The sequence below is a fragment of the Natator depressus genome, unplaced genomic scaffold, assembly GCF_965152275.1.
Source record: "Natator depressus isolate rNatDep1 unplaced genomic scaffold, rNatDep2.hap1 scaffold_86, whole genome shotgun sequence".
NCBI lineage: Eukaryota > Metazoa > Chordata > Testudines > Cheloniidae > Natator > Natator depressus.
In genome coordinates, this window is record NW_027439788.1 from 99,208 (window position 1) to 119,631 (window position 20,424).

The 20,424-nt window shown below is 42.5% G+C and overlaps 1 protein-coding gene across 1 annotated transcript; it reads right to left on the reverse strand.

Moving 5' to 3' along the window:
* Nucleotides 1-267: 267 nt before the first annotated feature.
* Nucleotides 268-18,655, reverse strand: LOC141980432 (butyrophilin subfamily 1 member A1-like). Its single transcript, XM_074941655.1, has 5 exons — nt 18,635-18,655; nt 14,325-14,345; nt 10,179-10,199; nt 2,699-2,725; nt 268-1,103 (listed from the first exon to the last, which is right to left on the reverse strand). Exons 1-5 carry the CDS (start codon nt 18,636-18,638, stop codon nt 574-576), a joined length of 603 nt encoding a protein of 200 aa, XP_074797756.1. The 5' UTR covers nt 18,639-18,655; the 3' UTR covers nt 268-573.
* Nucleotides 18,656-20,424: the final 1,769 nt, after the last annotated feature.

Consider the following 20,424-nt stretch of genomic DNA (forward strand, 5'->3'; position numbering starts at 1 on the left):
CCCCATAACACACAGATATAAATTAATAATGAGATGTCAAATAATTAGGCTCAATCAACTTTTATTAATCAAAAATTATTAATCAAAATTAACACAACATAATACAGAAAGGAAAAGTCAATTATTTACCAACCCATTCTGAAGACAGCAGTGCAGCTGGTCAAACTTTCTCAAGATGGGGTGCATCCCCCTCTGTATTTATACCTGACTCAGAGATTGCAATTAAGCAGAGAAACATTAGTATAATATAGGATATTATTTGCCTACTCTTAGCTGCTAATACACCTAATCCAGATAAACTGGTAGTTAGCAATGAAAAAAAAATACTTTCATCATTAATAGTTCAGTTTGTGAGATTCCACTACAGTTCCATTCATTATATGGGAAGCCACCCCTGTAACATTAGCAATATATATAACTATAATTTCATAGGGAATGTTATTCCAGATCACCATTCTCCTGGCTGCAAAGCATTCTGTTACTTTGATTCAGTTTGGTGAACAGTGCCATGAAGCAGCAGGAGGCTTTGGCTGAGTTTGGTCAACAAAACAGGACATCACAACCATTTTAAATTTAGTCCTCTTCTTTAATTGAACAAACACTCATTGTTGTTCCTTTGTGGGAATTTTTAAAGAATGGACAAACATCTCCTGAGAATGAACAATCTTTAAATGTGAACAACACAGAGATGTCAGTTACATTAAAAAAAGTCACCCACCCCTCTTGGTAACTCAGGTAAACTCCAATTTTCTTGGGCTTTTTCTGAACTGTGACCCGGGTCCATGGATCTGTTTTTGCCCAATAATCTCTGCCACTCAGACCCAGCGTCCAGAATCCCTCTTTAGGGGACAGGGAAAGTTTTCCTTTTCTCTCTATTGATTTTCTGGCCACTCCCAGGTCCCAGTCATTGATCTTCTCAACATTCACCTCCCAGTAGTGCTTTCCAAAGGAGAATCCTTCGGAGCCCAACACACAGACAGTTGAATCGAACCTCTGTGGGTTTGATGGAACTTGTTGAGGTTGGGCTTCATGTTTCAAACTCTTCTGATCCCCAGCAATAAAGAGGTTGGGGTGGGCTGTTTCTGCATTGAGAGTGATGTCATCTGCAAAGAAAGACTGGGTTGTCAAAAGCAGCGATCTAATGTCAGTCTGAGCTGGAATAAGGGAAGTTTACAGGATGGGCCCCATCCTGCACTCCGTTCTCAGGTGGGGGTTTTGCCTGATTCAAGCCTTCTTGACAATGTTTTTGTTGTATTGAAATTCTTCAGATAAATGAGAGTTGTCTGAATTTCACCCAAAAATGAAAAGTGATTCTGAATTATTTGGTGGCATTCTCAAGGGGGATATAGTCAAATTCGTCCAACATTTAGTGACACTGGCATTCACAAAACCCTTACTCAACTGCTGCCTAACCTTGCAGGCACATAAATTCCCTACGTACCTAGGTTTCCACCATTAAAGTGCCCAAGGTGCCTAAACTTTGGCAGCTGGGCCTGCACCCAGCCACCTGAGTCCTGGCATTGCCCAGCAGTTTGGCACTGAACTCATGCCCAAGCCCAAGCAGGATTCATAAAGTAGGCGCAGCCCTGCCTGGCCTGCCTTCGGGGTCTGATCCAGTAGATGTGCTCAGATGAGGTGCTACCCTTATATGTGCTTAAAGTTTAGTACTTGCTTCAATACCTACTGAACTGGAGCCTTCGGGGGGGGGGGGGGGGCGGACCATTAATCTTCACACAATCAGACTGTACAGCACCTATTAGGTTGGATCACTGTACTTCCCCACTGCATTCACAATTGTACTATCAATGTGATAATGAACTATTTTAGTAATGAAAATAATGTTTTCTCTATTAGTTGGAGGTGGGTATTGAGAATTAGGACTCATAAATTCTATTCCCCTCCGTGACACTGACCTGATCAATGAGCTTGTTTGAATAACTTAAGCAGACTCTGTAAACTATGCATAATTCCAAACTCAATGAGGGATAGACCGGACTGGATTATTTGTAAAGAGCTTTGAGATGATTAGAAGAAAATTACAATGAAATGTAAATTACTGTCACCACTCTCTTGTCCATATCTGCCATAAATCACCATGATTGCAACTGTGTCTTTCATCATCCCCTAAATGAACATCACTCGGTATCATATTCATTTTTTCCAACATCATCATAATCACCATCAATCTCCAATCAACACCACTACTGCCAGAGCTAACTTTTCACCACTGTCTTCATCAGTATCAAATGCCATCACAATACCACATATTTCACTTCTGGTCACAACTACCCACCTTCATAACCCCTGTCAGCATTACTTATCTTAGTGTGACTAATGGAGTCACCATCACTACCATCACATCAGCTGTGCTTTTACCCAGCTCAAATCCTGAGGCCCTGACTTAGTATTTCCTTGCCCAGATCTAACACTCAGTGCAGGCTGATTCTGATCTTACATCTGTGTGAATTAGGAGTGACTTCACATAGATCCATGAGGTTACACTGGTATGAAATTAGTATAAAGTCAGAATCAGGTCCTGATATAAATGGGAGTTTTGCCTAAGTAAAGAGGGTGTAAAACTGAGCATGGCTCTCAGGATTTGTTCTCAGGATAACAGCATTTTCTGGTATGTTTCTAGTTTGGTTGCTATATTAACACAATGATTTCTTAATACTGGAAGAAATGTGTATACTGTTACCTGTCTTATTACGAGCCTTTCTCCATTCTGAAATCAGAATAAGAAATAACAGACATTGAATTAAAAGAGGCCCATACTAAAGAGTTTCCTGCTTCTGGCAGTAGAATATTAAATGTTAAATTACACACAGAACATGTTCCTAGAATGCACACAGACAGATGTAGTACATAGATTCATAGATACTAAGGTCAGAAGGGACCATTATGATCATCTAGTCCGACCTCCTGCAGAATGCAGGCCACAGAATTTCACCCACCCACTCATGCGAAAAAACTCTCACCTATGTCTGAGCTATTGAAGTCCTCAAATCGTGGTTTAAAGACTTCAAGGAGCAGAGAATCCTCCAGCAAGTGACCCGTGCCCCATGCTACAGAGGAAGGCAAAAAACCTCCAGGGCCTCCTCCAATCTGCCCTGGAGGAAAATTCCTTCCCGACCCCAAATATGGCGATCAGCTAAACCCTGAGCATATGGGCAAGATTCACCAGCCAGATACTACAGAAAATTCTTTCCTGGGTAACTCAGATCCCACCCCATCTAACATCCCATCACAGGCCATTAGACCTATTTACCATGAATTTTTAAAGATCAATTAATTACCAAAATCATGTTATCCCATCATACCATCTCCTCCATAAACTTATCGAGTTTAATCTTAAAGCCAGATAGATCTTTTGCCCCCACTGCTTCCCTTGGAAGGCTATTCCAAAACTTCACTCCTCTGATGGTTAGAAACCTTCATCTAATTTCAAGTCTAAACTTCCCAATGACCAGTTTGTATCCATTTGTTCTTGTGTCCACATTCGTACTGAGCTTAAATAATTCCTCTCCCTCTCCGGTATTTATCCCTCTGATATATTTATAGAGAGCAATCATATCTCCCCTCAACCTTCTTTTAGTTAGGCTAAACAAGCCAAGCTCCTTGAGTCTCCTTTCATAAGACAAGTTTTCCATTCCTCGGATCATCCTAGTAGCCCTTCTCTGTACCTGTTCCAGTTTGAATTCATCCTTCTTAAACATGGGAGACCAGAACTGCACACAGTATTCCAGGTGAGGTCTCACCAGTGCCTTGTATAACGGTACTAAAACCTCCTTATCCCTACTGGAAATATCTCTCCTGATGCATCCCAAGACCGCATTAGCTTCTTTCATGGCCATATCACATTGGCGGCTCATAGTCATCCTATGATCAACCAATACTCCAAGGTCCTTCTCCTCCTCCGTTACTTCTAATTGATGCGTCCCCAGCTTATTACTAAAATTCTTGTTATTAATCCCTAAATGCATAACCTGAAACTTCTCACTATTAAATTTTATCCTATTACTATTACTCCAGTTTACATCATGCCTACATGTGGGCTTTGCTGAGCTCCAATGATTAGAAACCTGGGCAAGGGTCTTGGTCTGCCTAAAAACTGCTTTGTTTATCTTGAATCTCAAGCCAATGCCTCACTTCATCATGTGACCTGCTCTTTTTTGGGTGTTGTATGATTTCAGCTTTTTCTTACACAAACAAAACTCCCTCACACTTCCCCCACCCCTCACACACACACTGGTTCAGACCACCTATTCTCTCTAACAACAATTCGGACACTGCTATTGTTATTTATTTTGTTGGGTTTGGTGTGGCAGTATGCACCAAGTGAGATGGGGCTAGGGCCCAGGTCCACAAAGAGATTAGGTGTTGAATCCTTTTCACTGCAGTGTAACAGGATTAGGGACAGGGGTATTATAAAATGGGATCCTCCTCCACCCTAAATTATCTTCGTGGGATGAGAAGTAACCTGTCTCTCACTGCCCCTGGTGTTACCCAGAGGAACAGGCTTGGTGTGGTTCCCTGCGTGTGAGAAGAGGTGGGGCACGAGTAACTCCAGGGGACTTCCTTTCCCCTGATCTCCCTAGCGAGGCTACACCAGCAGGGTCTTGCCTACTGGGTCCCCAGGACACACTGGGATTGGGTTTAAAGGCTGCAACCCAATTACCAGTTATCCTCCCTCTTGAGGGATCTCAGAGCTACTTGGGGGGCCCCGGGATGGAGCTTGAACACTGGAGGCTATAGCAAAGGAGCTTCCAAATTACTTCATCCTCTCATCACAGTACCTGCCCTCCAGTTGTTCCTCTTACCACGCTGGAGTGCTCCCATTTGGCTGCTATACAGATCCCCGAAAAGTAACATTTCCCTAACTGGGGTAGTAGCTTTATCCACAACTAAGCTGTTAAAAGGAGCACACACACTAAATGCCAGCTCAAATACAACAGATTTCTCTCTCTCAGGAAGAGCCTGAAAACAGGAAAAAACTTAACAGGTTTCAAAATATACTAAGCAGCTGACGGGCTTTAAAATACATGATAACTATTGTCACACCACTGCCTACACCTGGCTGGGAACCATACTGAACTATTCACTCTGTATGTACACACACAAACCAACACACTTTACACACTAGCAGTCTCTTCTGTGGGGCGATGAAACTTGGCTCCTTGGTTTGATAGCCCCAGAAGGGGATTGTGATGGGGATAATGCCACACCCACTGGGTTATGGTGTCACACAAATTACCACAGCAGTGTCTGCTCATACTCTTATGTAACCAAGGGTCACCTGAAAAGGAAAGAAATAGCGGGGGGAAAACCCATCCTCCTCTGAGCCCCGGATTCCCCAGACTGCTGCAAACTGGTACCACCTTTCCTTGGGCCATGCACGGCTCGCATAGGGCCTTGCCTTGGGACTGGACCAGACAATCCTCTGCAGACCTGACTGCAGTCATCCCCAAGGACTCATGCCTCTTCCTGGCTCAGGGGCTGTCAGGAACCCTGCAAGCTGGGCCAGTCATGGTAGTACTGGGAATTTCTGGGAGCCCACAGTTCGGGCCCTCCCAGCTACCCTACATACTCCCCCTCGCTGGGTCTCTGCGCCTGTCTCCTGCTCACTCACAGTGAGGCCCTGATCCCCCAGGCCCTCCTTGCAGCCCCTGTCTCTGGTGGTAGGCTTGCTCCCTTCCATGGGGATCAGCCTGGCTAGGTTTTTCTCCGCATTTAGGCAGGACCCTTCCCCCTCACCACCCTTCGCCCCACCCACTCACCGACCGTGCCCCTGCCCCCTCATTGTCCTCACACTTCCCTGCTCACTGCCCCTCACCTCTCTCATCAGACCCACTTCCTCAGCAACCCTGGCATCAACCCCTCACCACCCCTCACCCAGCCACCTTGCCCTATCCTCCTCACCACCCTCGCCTCACCCTCTCGCTGCCACTTGCCCTGTTCACACTGCCCTATGCCCCATGCTCCTCACTGACCGTGGCCCTGCCCCCCTCACCACCTCTCTCCCCGACTCCCTCACCACTCCTTGCCCACTCTCCAGCCCCACCCCCTGTAGTCCTGTTTCTGGTGCTGGGTTCACTGCCCTACACAGGGCCCTTCCAGGCTGGGTCTGTTACTGTGTCATGGAGGTTTTCTGCTCTCTGTGCTGACCTCCACCAGCTCACTGGGTCTCTAGGCCTCTCCCCACTCTTTCACGAGTCTCTTCTCTCCCTGGCCCTGCCCCCAGCTCCTCTCCCCAGGGGCAGCTCTCGCTGTCTTCTTCCCCAGCACATACACAGGCTGTGACCTGAGTTGGGCTTCCTGATTGGCCCGTCTGCCTGATCAATCAAACTGACTTGGGCTGTGGGATACTTCACACTGGCCCTGGTCTGGAGCCCTCTGATTGGCCAGAGGGCCTCTCAGTACCAGGGCCCTGACTCTCTTCTTGGCCCCACTCCTCTCTCCTGCCATGGGGAGAGGCCAGCCAAACAAACCCACCAAGTTTTAATGAGGGCCCAAATGTCCCCTTACAGCAACATCTCACTTTTAGGCACCTAGGCACCCAATGGATTTCACAAGGCCTCAGTTTGGTGCCAGGGTCTCTGTTCATTGCATGGTGTAGCTTGTAATTTATCCATTAATCTATTATAAGAGACTAATATATAAGAGACTAATAATGGGTTAAAATATTGCAAGGTTTAACGCTGAAATGCAAGAAACCTACAGGCTGAGGCCTGTAAAATATTTAGCTTAGCCAAATTAGGCCTTAGGACTTAGGATGAGTTACCCATATTATAAAAATATTAGCACAAGTAAGTTAATGATAAATCTGCTGAGCTTGTGTTTATGTTTGTATGCTGATTTTTTTGAAAAAATAACAGCTGAGTTTGGATAATGATGTCTGAGGAAATCACAGGCTGACTTCTGGTAGCTGGGGTGTAATGTTAGAGACATCCTTAAGGTATCCACATGTTACTATGTTGATCAAGTGACATAAATGTTAACAAGTTAAAAGAAGAACTATCCAAATGGCCTATCAGCTGAAGAGTCCCCCGTGAATATTAGAGTGACACTCCCAAAGATGGACATGTGAGGTTCAACCCTCATACATGTTAATGACCTTTGGTGGGCATATGCATAACTTATTATGAATAGGACCTGACAGATGGCTAGAAGACATCGTTTCCTGGAGGTCATTTCTTGACCCTCAACAGCAGCCAGATGCCTCCACTCTTTTTCAGGATTCCATGTGAGCATGAAAGAATTGGAAATGCTGGTGCTGGACACTTTGTTTTTTCTAGCCATTGCCATTTATGCAACAGTTATATTAGTTGTGGTTTTCTATATGAGAAGACTTTTAATAAAGGTAGATCTGATTAAATGTGGTCATTTTTCTCACATGCTCCTCAAATATCCCACAATGATGCTAGTTGACATGGTGAAGAGATAGGTGCCTAGCAATAGGCTCTACAAAAGCCAGTGCACTAAGCAGAGTGCCATTTAATTTAGCCAATGGGAGATGCTAAACCCTGCCCTCTCAGGGGGTTCGGCACCTCAGTCTGAGCTGGAGGGAGGTGCCTAAGCTGTATCTTATAAGAAAAGCAGCAGTGTGTGCCTATCTCCACACAAAATTGCTCAGAAGGAGGGCAACCTCCCTTTTAACCTTTAGCTCAGTGGTTACAGCACTCACCCAGAATGGGGAAGACCTAGTTCTCACCCTCTGCCTGAGGTACAGTAGGGATTAGAACTTGACTTTCCCACCTCCCAGTCCTAGTCACTGGACTGAAGGTTATAAGGGAGGTCCAGAACAGTAGCTAAAGAACACTCAATGATACTTGGGGTGGGGGGTGGGAAAAGGAGTAATGAAGGGTTCTGTTTCCATCTTATCCTTCAACTCTGAGCTGGCTCTTCAGTGGGAGGTTCCCAATGTGCAGAATACACCATCATAAAGCATTCTGAAGGATTCTTAAGGATTCTGCCCATTATCTTTGAAAACTTGTGGTGATCGGGGGAGGTCCTGGACGATTGGAAAAAGGCAAATATAGTGCCCATCTTTAAAAAAAGGGAAGAAGGAGAACCCAGGCAACTACAGACAGGTCAGCCTCACCTCAGTCCCTGGAAAAATCATGGAGCAATTCCTCAAGGTAACCATTTTGAAGGACTTGGAGGAGAGGAAGGCAATTAGGAACAGTCAACATGGATTCACCAAAGGCAAGTCATGCCTGACCGGTTGGTTGCCTGATTGCCTTCTATGATGAGATAACTGGCTCTGTGGATATGGGAAAAGCAGTGGACGTGATATATCTTGACTTTAGCAAAGCTTTTGATACGGTCTCCCACAGTATTCTTGACAGCAAGTTAAAAAAGTTTGGATGGGATGAATGGACTCTAAGGTGGATAGAAAGTTGGCTAGATTGTCGGGCTCAACGGGTACTGATCAACAGCTTGATGTCTAGTTGGCAGCCGGTATCAAGTGGAATGCCCCAGGGGTCGGTCCTAGGGCTGGTTTTGTTCAACATCTTTATTAATGATCTGGACGATGGGATAGATTGCACCCTCAGCAAGTTTGCGGATGACACTAAATGGAGGGGAGAGGTAGATATGCTGGAGGGTAGGGATAGGGTCCAGAGTGACCTAGAAAAATTGGAGGATTGGGCCAAAAGAAATCTGATGAGGTTCCACTAGGACAAGTACAGAGTCCTGCACTTAGGATGGAAGAATCCCAGGCACTGCTACAGACTGGGTACTGACTGGCTAAGCAGAAGTTCTGCAGAAAAGGACCTGGGGATTACAGTGGATGAGAAGCTGGATATGAGTCAGCAGTGTGACCTTGTTGCCAAGAAGGCTAACGGCATATTGGGCTGCATTAGTAGGAGCATTGCCAGCAGATCGAGGGAAGTGATAATTCCCCTCTATTTGGCACTGGTGAGGCCACATCTGGAATATTGTGTCCAGTTTTGGTCCCCCCACTACAGAAAGGATGTGGACAAATTGGAGAGTGTCCAGTGGAGGCCAAAAAAAAAAATGATTAGGGGGCTGTGGCACATGACTTATGAGGAGAGGCTGTGGGAACTGGGCTTTAGTCTGCAGAAGAGAAGAGTGAGGGGGGATATGATAGCAGCCGTCAACTACCTGAAGGGGGGTTCCAAAGAGGATGGATCTAGACTGTTCTCAGTGGTAGCAGATGAAAGAACAAGGAGTAATGGTCTCAAGTTGCAGTGGGGGAGGTCTAGGTTGGATATTAGGAAACACTATTTCACTAGGAGGGTGCTGAAGCACTGGAATGGATTACTTAGGGAGGTGGTGGAATCTCCATCCTTAGAGGTTTTTAAGGCCCGGCTTGACGAAGCCCTGGATGGGATGATTTAGTTGTTGTTGGTCCTGCTTTATGCAGGGGGTTGGACTAGAAGACCTTCTGAGGTCTCTTCCAACCCTAATCTTCTGTGATTCTATGATTCTCTAAACTGTTAGCATTACCAGCAGATCCCATGGCAAATACACAAGGCACGTATTATGGATGCCAAGAAATGTCCCCTTTTCCTGGCCAAACACCTTACACTAGGCCAGAAGGAGCTTATATAGGAGCATGTATAGTGCCTGTACACCATACAAGGATTCCCTAATGCTAGTGGACATCCCTAGAGCTCAGATCCATTGATTTTTGTGGACATTTGAAGCAGCATGAAGAAGATATGATGAGGCTCAGAATCTGACAATTTTTTATATTCAAAGAGCTACTATTCCACAGTCGAGTGCAACACTTAAAATAGATATAATTTTATCAATTCAAAATGATTTTCCCAATGACTAACACACACCATATCCTATCATGAAAAAAATTATCCCATAGAAAATTTCTGCTAACCTCCTATATACACTCAAAGATAAAATTAACAGAAGAGGAGGCATGCATTATGGAATGTCCATACTGTACAGAGATTCTGAAAATCATTCCTTCGATTTTAGACTGTAGAGGAAATAAATACAGATATTCTAGGGTACTAACTCAACTTGGTGTGAGAGAAACTCATCACAGTTCTGTTATGGGGTTTCAAAGAAATCTGCTGAGGTATTCGCTCTCATTGAATTGAGCAAAGGCAATGAAATGAAGAAATATCTTTTTTTTTCATTTAAGAACATTCTTCTGAAGGACAGTAGCAGCTGAGAAATCAAAGAGAACTTACCAAGTTCATTCTGGAGTTGGTCTGCAAAAAAACAGTGCAATTTCCATTAGAAACTGGTGAACTGACAATCATCAGCTGCCAGTTTTCTCTTTTCTATACACCATACCCGATCCATCACCCAGACCTAGTAACAATTCAGAATCCTGAGTTTCAGAACTAAACAAGGCAAAGGTCCTGTGCTCGTACAAAACTGGAAACTCACCCCACAGACTCTGTAGTACTAATTCCCGTCTCCCAGCCACCCATTACCACACACACCTTATCGTCTATGGCTTGAACCCTCAGTGTCTTGAAGGAACTACTATGGTACCAACAAATACAAGTAATTTGTGCCCAGTCTGATTTACATTAAACTCAAAAATGAAAGTAAACCTACATTTCTTTTTCTCAAACTTCTCTTAAATAGCATAAAATAAAATTTATTTCAAAATAATATAAGTCTTTCAATATGCTATTTGTGCTGTAGCATCCAAATGTAAAGTAATGGACAGATTCCCTGCATTCCTGTACTTCAAATGTGACATTCAGGGTATGTCACCATAGCAGCTTAGAGGTGTGATTTCCAGCTTGGGTGGATGTGCACGCAACAAACTCTGCTTGAGTTTCCACATAAAAATAGCAGTGAGGCCACACCAGATAGTGGTGAAGTCTTGGGCTATCTGCCCAAGTATGTACCCAGTGGGATGGGAGGCACTGTACATGTGTGGCTAACCTGAATTTCTGCCTCTGCCACCATGTCCGCAATGCTCTTTTTATTTCACTAGCTTGAGCAAGAAAATTAACTAGATACATGAATCCCCGTCTTCAAATGTGTGGGGTTTTTCTTTTTCAAATTTAAACAGAGAGCCAGGCATCCAAAATGAGGCCAATATTTTTTAGGTTAGTGAGATGAACACATTGATGGTTATTGATTTCCCACACAGCCTGCTTTTTGTGTGAGTGAAACTGTTCACAAACTGATCCTCATTTTCTCATTATCTTCTGGAGATATAAAACATTATAAATAAATCAACCATGTCACAAATTTCAGCTGATAGTGATTACCACCACTTTTCTTTAGAGTGTGAATATGGTCACTAAGCAGTTAAAAATGAGGGGTAAGAAACTGAAAACCCAAATTTAACTTGATATAACTTGCTCTCCAGCACTATGAAATCCAATATTAACTTAACTGTTTGAGGTACAACACAGAACAAAATACACCAGTGATGTGAACTGAAATGGGAGGGAGCTAGATCTATGTATATAATACCATAAAAATAAAAAGATAGCTGTCATAAATACAAAGGGAAGCGTAACCACCTTTCTGTATACAGTGCTATAAAATCCCTCCTGGCCAGAGGCAAAATCCAGTCACCTGTAAAGGGTTAAAAAGCTAAGGTAACCTCGCTGGCACCTGACCCAAAATGACCAATGAGGAGACAAAATACTTTCACATCTGGAAGGTGGGGACAAAGGGTTTGGTCTGTCTGTGTGATACCTTTGCTGGGAACAGATCAAGGATGCAAGCCTTCCAACTCCTGTAAAGTTAGTAAGTAATCTAGCTAGAAAATGAGTTATATTTTCTTTTGTTTTTTGGCTTGTAAAATTTGTTGTGTTGGAGGGAATGTGTATTCCTGTTTTTGTGTCTTTTTGTAACTTAAGGTTTTGCCTGGAGGGATTCTCTATGTTTTGAATCTGATTACCCTGTAAAGTATTTACCATCCTGATTTTACAGAGGTGATTCTTTTACCTTTTCTTTAAATAAAATTCTTCTTTTAAGAACCTGATTGATTTTTCATTGTTCTTAAGATCCAAGGGTTTGGGTCTGTGTTCACCTGTTCCAATGGTGAGGATATTATTATCAAGCCTTCCCCAGGAAAGACGGTGTAGGGCTTGGGGGGATATTTTGGGGGAAGACGTCTCCAAGTGGGCTCTTTCCCTGTTCTTTGTTTAAATTGCTTGATGGTGGCAGCATACTGTTCAAGGACAAGGCAAAGTTTGTACCTTGGGGAAGTTTTTAACCTAAGCTGGTAAGAATAAGCTTAGGGGGTCTTTCATGCAGGTCCCCACATCTGTACCCTAGAGTTCAGACTGGGGAAGGAACCTTGACAATAGCCTTGAGAACAGATTCTATCTCCATATTTATATGGCATTCATTGTTATATGATCTCACAGGTTGAGAAATAAGATGACTAAAACAGAGACAGAGAAAGAGAATATGGCACATAAAGAGCAAGATTAAAGGGGAATGGTGAAAGAGACTTTGGAATGTGAGAAAAAGTAAAAACAAATTGTAGAAAAAAATAACAGAATTGTTTAAATTAAGTAAAATGGAAAGATCTGTTCAGAGTCTAAGATGAGCTCCCTTTTGCTGCTGCATATCTCAAAGTAAATTTTCAATAGTTGACATGGACTGTTAGTGTGTAATTTGAGACCTCCTGAGTCCAGACAACCTGTATCTCCTGTTGACTTAATTTGGAGTTGTGGGAACTCATTCTTCTAGAAATCAGGGGAAAGCTAGCTGAAGTGGGAGATGCCCAACAAATGGTAAGTATAACAAAAAATGTGATCCCTAGACAGTAAAATACGTTTCTGAGCTAAGAGAAGAGGGGGGGTAATAAAAATTTATATATATATATATAATTTAAATTATAGAGGTTTTCTCATATTTTTTTCTATTTATTTATACTTTTGTTTATTTCATTTTATTTTATTTGGGTGAAGCCACCTGGCAATCCCATATGTACCATATTTTTCCCTTAATGTTTCTGTCAAAGAAATCAATGTTTAAGCATTCCCAAATAGGCTGTACTCTGCCTCAGATAATCACAAATAGCTCCTATGGAAATTAGCAGAGATGATCATAGGGTTACTTGGAACAGAATTGTTCTTTTCTTCAAAAATAGATAAAGGATGTAACTGCTCTTCTCAGCTCAAGATCCTCCTACAAACACAGAAAGGCCATCTCCATCCAGGGGCACTGGTTACAGCACTCACTCAGGATGTGAGCAACCCAGTTCTCACCCTCTGCCTGAGGTGGAGCAGAGATTTGAACCTGGGTTTCCCACCTCTCACTGAGTGCACTAATCACTGGATCAAGATTGTAATGGAGTTCCGGAGCTGTGGCTAAAGAACACTCAGTGAAACTTTGTGGGTGGGGAGGAGAAGTAATAAAAGGTTCTGTTTCCATCCTATCCTCCAATTCTGAGCTTTCACTGCAGTGGGATGTTCCCACTGTGCTTACAACAGCTCAAAGGATTTTCTAAACTGATTTGGTTACTAACAGATCCCTGGCATAGTGCAGAAGACAAACTGTATGAATGTGGAGCCATGTCCCCTTTTTTCTGGCCAAACACCTTGCACTGGGCCAGAAGGAAGTGATATAGGAGCATGTATAGTGCCTGTACACCATACAAAGATTCCCTAGTGCTAGGGGAAACCCCTAGAACACAGATCCATTGATTCTGGGGGACATTTGTGTAATTAGAGCAGCATGAAGAAGTTGCAACGTGGCTCAGAATCTGACAGAAAACATTTATTTTATTCAAAGAGCTACTATTCCACAGCCAAGTGCAACACTTAAAATAGATATAATTTTATCAACTCAAAATGATTTTCCCAATGACTAACACATACCATATCCTATCATGAAAAAATAACCCCATAGATAATTTCTGCTAGCCTTCTACACACACTCAAAGATAAAATTAATAGAAGAGGAGCCATAGCATTATGAAATGTCCATACTGCACAGTGATTCTGAAAATCAGTCCTTCAATTTTACACCATAGAGGAAATAAACACAAATATTCGAGGGTGATAAATCAACTTGATGTGAGAGAAACTCATCACATTTCTGTTATGGGGTTTAAAATAAATCTACTGAGGTATTCACTCTCCTTGAATTGAGTAAAGGCAATGAAATGAAAACAAATATATATTTGTTTTCATTTGTAACTGCTCTTCTCAGCTCAAGATCCTCCTACATACACAGAAAAGCCATCTCCAACCAGGGCCACTGGTTACAGAACTCACTCAGGATGTGAGCAACCCAGTTCTCACCCTCTGCCTGAGGTGGAGCAGGCAGCAACAAATATATATTTGTTTTCATTTAAGAACATTCTTCTGAAGGATAGTAGCACTGCGAAATCAAAGAGAACTTACCAAATTCATTCTGGAGTTTGTCTGCAAAAGAACAGTGTGATTTCAATTAGAAATTGGATGAATGGGTATTACTTTAGCTAACTGAAGGAGCAGTCCCTGCAGAATTCCCCAATCATCAGCTGCCAGTTTTCTCTTTCCTCTCCTTTCCAACACAGCACACTTTAATCATTACCCAGATCTACTAACTACTCAGAGTCTTGCATTCCAGCACTAAACAAAGCAAAGGCCCTGTGATCTCACAAAACTGGAGAACCAGCCCACACCCCACTAACTCCTCTTTGCACATGTTCTTCTCCCAACCACCCATTACCTCAGAAAGCTTATTGACAAAGGCTTAAACTGTGAGTTTGTTGAAGATATTATAGTGATACACAATCTACCAGTAACTTGTGCTCAGTCTGATTAACACTAAACTCAAAAAGCAAAGTAAACATAATGTTCTATTTCTTAAGCTTGTCAGAAAAAGATAAAAATAAAATTTTCTGTCAAAATAATGAAAGTCTTTCAATATGCAAAATGTGCTGTAGATCCCAAACTAAAGTAATGCATAGATTCATAGATTCCCTGCACTCCTGTACTTCCTTTGTGACACTCAGGGTACTTCAACATAGAATCATAGAACCCTGCAGGATATTGTGCCTAAATCATCCAAGACAGATGGCTATCCAGCCTCTTTTTGAAAACCTACAGTGAAGGAGCATCCACGACTTCCCTAGGCATTGTGTTCCATTGTCCTACTGTTCTTAAAATTTTTTTTCATCTTTTATATGGCAGACTTTTAAGTATTAGAACACTGCTATCCTTTTCCCCCTTAATCTCCTCTTTTCCAGACTAAACATACCCAGTTCCCTCACTCTTTGCTCCTACGGCTTGCAATCATCTTTGTCTCTTGCCTATAGATCCTTTCCAGTTTCTTTACATCCCTTCTATACATGGGTGACCAAACTTGGACAAGATACTACAGCTGACGCCTAACCAGTGTTGAGTAGAGTGCTACTATTATGTTCTGTGACTTGCATGCTATACCTCTGTTAATGCAACTAAAATTGCATTTTCTTTTTTTTTTTGCAACAGCAACACACTGCTGACTCATATTGAGGTTGTGGTCCACCACAACTCCCAGATTATTCTCAGCAGTGCTGCTGCCATTCCAGTTATCCCCCATTTCTGTATTTGTGCATTTGTTTTTTTTCTTTCTGAAGGATAGCACTTTGTTTCATTTTGTTGTCTAGCCCAGTTCTCCAATGAATCAAGAATTTTAGCTCTGTGCTCCAAAATGTGTGATACCACTCTAACTTTGTGTCATCTTTAAATTTGATAATTATGCTCTCTATTCATACATCCAGGTTTTTAATAAATATGTTAAACAAAACTGGACCCAGAACAGATCCCTGTAGAACCTGACTTGGGACTTCCTTGCAATCATTCCATTAATAGTTATACTTATATATAGTTATACTTTGCAGTTGTTTAACCAATTATTTGTCCACTTAATTGTAGTTCCACCTGTGATGTTATTGACTTGAACTGGGACCTTATAGAACATTGTTGCAACCAAGGTCCTGTAGTGGCACCACATCTTGTATAAAGAGGGTCAAATAAGGTATCTAAGATGAGGTTATGGTTTGCTGGTTATGATTATGCTATCTGTTTGCATGTATCATTTTTGTATTGAAAGATATAAGTATTGACTCTATATTGTCTGTATTTCAAACTTATGCTATGCTTCTGGGTAACACTCCAGACAAGTTGGTGTCAGCTCTGCCTAGGCTGCTGGATGGCCCATTAAGGACCATCAGCTATACAATTGACCCATTGAGAGAAGGCAGACATGCCTTGCGACTCAGCAAGGTATGCAGGGACCTGCCTATGGACAGAACTCTGAGGTTTTTCCAGGCCATGTGATGGACAGCTTGTCTTTGGAACAAAGAAAGAAAGACCACATGGCAAGAGAATATAAAAAGCTGCTGCAGCTCCTCCATCTTGTCTTCAATCCTGCTTCTGACCTCTGGAGGGACTTTGCTACACTGAAACTCTGAACAAAGGACTGAAAGAACCATCCCAGCTGTGGATGTTCTCCAGAGACTTGATTTGAACCTGCAGTTTATTCTGCCACTGCTACAAGCCTGAACCAAGAACTTTGCCATGACTGTATGTCATTGATTCCATTTAACCAATTCTAGCTCTCATCTATATTTCTTTCCTTTTATGAATAAACCTTTAGATTTAAGATTCAAAAGGATTGGCAACAGCGTGATTTGTGGGTAAGATCTGATTTGTATATTGACCTGGGTCTGGGGCTTGGTCCTTTGGGATCGAGAGAACCTTTTTTCTTTTACTGGGGTATTGGTTTTCATAACCATTTGTCTCCATAAATGTAGCAGCTTTTTATATTCTCTTGCCATGTGGTCTTTCTTTCTTTGTTCCAAAGACAAGCTGTCCATCACATGGCCTGGAAAAACCTCAGAGTTCTGTCCATAGGCAGGTCCCTGCATACCTTGCTGAGTCGCAAGGCATGTCTGCCTTCTCTCAATGGGTCAATTGTATAGCTGATGGTCCTTAATGGGCCATCCAGCAGCCTAGGCAGAGCTGACACCAACTTGTCTGGAGTGTCACCCAGAAGCATAGCATAAGTTTGAAATACAGATAGTATAGAGTCAATACTTATATCTTTCAATACAAAAATGATACATGCAAACAGATAGCATAATCATAACCAGCAAATCATAACCTCATCTTAGACACCTTATTTGACCCTCTTTATACAAGATGTGGTGCCACTACAGGACCTTGGTTATTGGTCCCTGTTCAAGTCAATAACGTCACGCCACCGAGCCCACATTTCTCCAGTTTACTTGTCAGAATGTCATGTGGGACTGTGTCTAAAGCCTTTCTAAAGTCCAGGTATATTATGTTCACCACATTCCCCCATCCACAAAACCAGTTACCCTGTCAAGGAAGAAATCAAACTGGTTTGGCATGATTTGTTCTTAGTAAATCCATGTTTGGTGCCCCTTCATCCTCCAGGTATTAGCAAGTTAAATGTTTTATACATTGCTCTAGTATCTTCCCAGGTATCAACATCAGGCTGCCTGGTCTATAGTTCCTCAGCTCCTTCTTTTTTCCCCCTTTTTAAAAGATGGGCACTACCTTACCCCTCCTCCAGTCTTCTGGTACCTCTCCTGTCATCCATGAGTTTACACATATTATTGCCAGTGGCTGTGAGATTTCTTCAGCTAATTCCTTCAGCACCCTGGGGGGAGTAGCATCAGACCCTGCTGACTTGAATTCATTCAAATTAGTTAGAAGAACTGATGTGTTCTTTACTTATCCTGATCTGCATCCCTTCCCCTTTATTGTCTATGGTAACTACACTAGTCACCCGGTCACATGTTATTTTTCGTTTGAAGATTGAAGCAAAGTAGGCACTGAACACTGCCACCTTATCATCTCCTATTACCAGCTCACCTTCTTCATTGAGCAGCGGACCCACAGCATCCCTGAATTTTCTTTTCTGTCTGACATATTTGTAAAACCCCTTCTTGTTGTTGCTAAAATTTCTTGCCAGCTGTAACTCATTCATTGCCTTGGCTTTCCTGATTTTGTCCCTAATCACTCACACTATTGCCATGTATACTTCCTGGGTGAGTTGTCCCTCCTTCCATTTCCTGTGTGTATCCCTTTTGGTTTTTAGATAGCTAAAAAGTTCCTTGTGCAGCCACATTGGTCTCCTGTTGGTCTTCTTATCTTTCCTGTGACTCAGAATAGCTTGATGTTTAGCCTTTAGAATCACATCATTTAGCAATTGCCAGTCCCCTTTGATTCCTTTTCTTTCTAATTGATCTCTCCATGGGACCTTGACTACTAGTTCTCTGAATTGGTTGAAATCGGCATAGTAGCTGGGAGGTGTGATTCGCAGCTTCAGCATATGTACATGTGACAGGTCTGCTCAAGATTGTGCCTAAAAACAGCAGTGTGGTCATGGTGGCCCAGTGGGTTGCATGAGCCCTCTGACCAAACAGGGTTGATCAGATTTTAATTGGGTGTCTAAAGTGAGCCACTGCCTCCTCCATCATGCCCACACTTCAATTTTTAGTGAGCTTTGTCAAGCAAGATAACCAGCTAATTACCTGAATTCACTTCCTGGGTTGTGTGTGTTTTCTTTTTTCCACACATTTAAAGAGAGAGCCATCTGAATCAAGGATGATTTTTTTTAAGGACAGTGAGATTAATACATTAGTAGTTCTTAATTTCAGTACAAACCCTGCTTCTGTGTGAGTGAAATTGTTCACAAACCAATTCCAACTTACTCATTTTCTCCTGAAGATCACCTATGGGACGAGCAAAAATGTTAGAATCAAAGCAGCCATATTTAAAAATTCAGCTGAAAATGACTAACCCCCCTTTTCTGTGAAGTGTGAATATGGTTACTAAGCAGTTAATAATGAGATGTGAGGCGGTAAAAGCCCAAATTTAGCTTGATGTAAGTTGTTCTGCAGCACTATGAAATCCAGCATTAAGGCAAGTGTTTAAGGCATGACACAAGACAAAGTAAACCAATTATTTGACCTAGAGTGAGAGGGATATTTATATCTGTATCTATATCTAATATCTTAATAATGAAAAGATAGCCTTAAAAACAGATTATATCTAGATTTTTATACTCCATTCTTCATTATATATTCTGATAGGATGAGAAATGAGAGGACTAAAACAGACTGGAAGAGAGAGAATATAGCACTTAGATAGAAAGATTAAAAGGAAATGATGAAGAAAATATTTGGAATGTGAGAAAAATGTAAAAAATATTAGTAAACATTAACAGAAATATTATAATTAAGTAAAATGGAAAAGTTTATTCAGAGTCTAAGATGATCTCCCTTTTGCTGTTGCTCACTTAGGACTTAAATTTTCAATAGCAAGTACTGATTATCAGTGTATAATTTGAGACCTTTTTGTGTCCAGAGAACCTTTATCTCCTGTTGAAGAAATCTGGAGTCGTGAGCACTCAGCAGCTCTGAAAATGACACCAAGCTGCCTGAAATTGGCAAGTACCAATGGCAAGTGAAAAAAAAAAAGTGATCCTTAGGCAGTAGAAGACAAATGTGAGCTGAGGGAGAAGGAAGGAAGAAGACTAAGGCCTGGTTTACACTACGAGGTTAGGTCGAATTTAGCTGTGTTAGGCTGATTTTATAATGAATGCGTCTACACAACCAAACCTGTTCTGCCAACCTAAAGGGCCCTTAAAATCAACTGCTGTACTCCTCTCCGATGAGGGGAGTAGCACTAAAATCAACCTTCCTGGGTCTAATTTGGGGTAGTGTAGACGCAGCTCTGTGCAATTCAATGGTATTGGCCTCTGGGAGCTAACCCAGAGTGCTCCAATGTGACTGCTCTGGACAGCATTTTCAACTCCAATGCACTAGCCAGGTACACAGGAAAAGCACCAGGAACTTTTGAATTTCATGTCCTGTTTGGTCAGCATGGCTAGCTCAACAGAACAGGTGACCATGCAGTCCCAGAATCGCAAACGAGCTCCAGCATGGTGTGAATGGGAGACACTGGATCTGATTGCTGTACGGGGAGAAGAATCTGTGCAGGCAGAACTCTGATCCAGCAGAAGAAATGCTGATATATATGCCAAAATCGCATAGGGCATGGTGGAGAGAGGCTACACCAGGGATGCACAGCAGTTCCGTGTAAAAATTAAGGAGCTCAGGCAAGCCTACCAGAAGACAAAGGAGGCAAACGGTCGCTCAGGGTCAGAGCCCCAGACATGCCCCTTCTATGATCAGCTGCATGACATTCTAAGAGGGGACCCTACCAGTACCCCAACACTCTCATGGACACCTGCAAGGAAGCAGCTTCATGCAACATGGATGAGGATTTTGTGGATGAGGAAGAGGAGGAGGAGGAGGAGAATGCGCAGCAGGCAAATAGAGAATCCATTCTTCCCGGCAGCCAGGACCTTTTCCTCACCCTGGAGCCAATACCATCCCAGGGCCTATTGTTCCCAGACCCTGAAGGCAGAGAAGGCAGCTCTGGTGAGTGCACATTTGTAAGGACACTACAGGGGTTAAAAGCAATTGTGTTTAATTTT

What these genes read in the sequence shown, in the direction of transcription:
- LOC141980432 (XM_074941655.1), bottom strand. An exon ending in CCAACTCCAGAATGAACTTG is followed by an intron (nt 2,726 to 10,178) that starts GTAAGTTCTCTT and finishes TTCTGATTTCAG; the next exon opens with AATGGAGAAAGGCTCGTAAT. An exon ending in AAAGGCTCGTAATAAGACAG is followed by an intron (nt 1,104 to 2,698) that starts GTAACAGTATAC and finishes CTTTCTTTGCAG; the next exon opens with ATGACATCACTCTCAATGCA.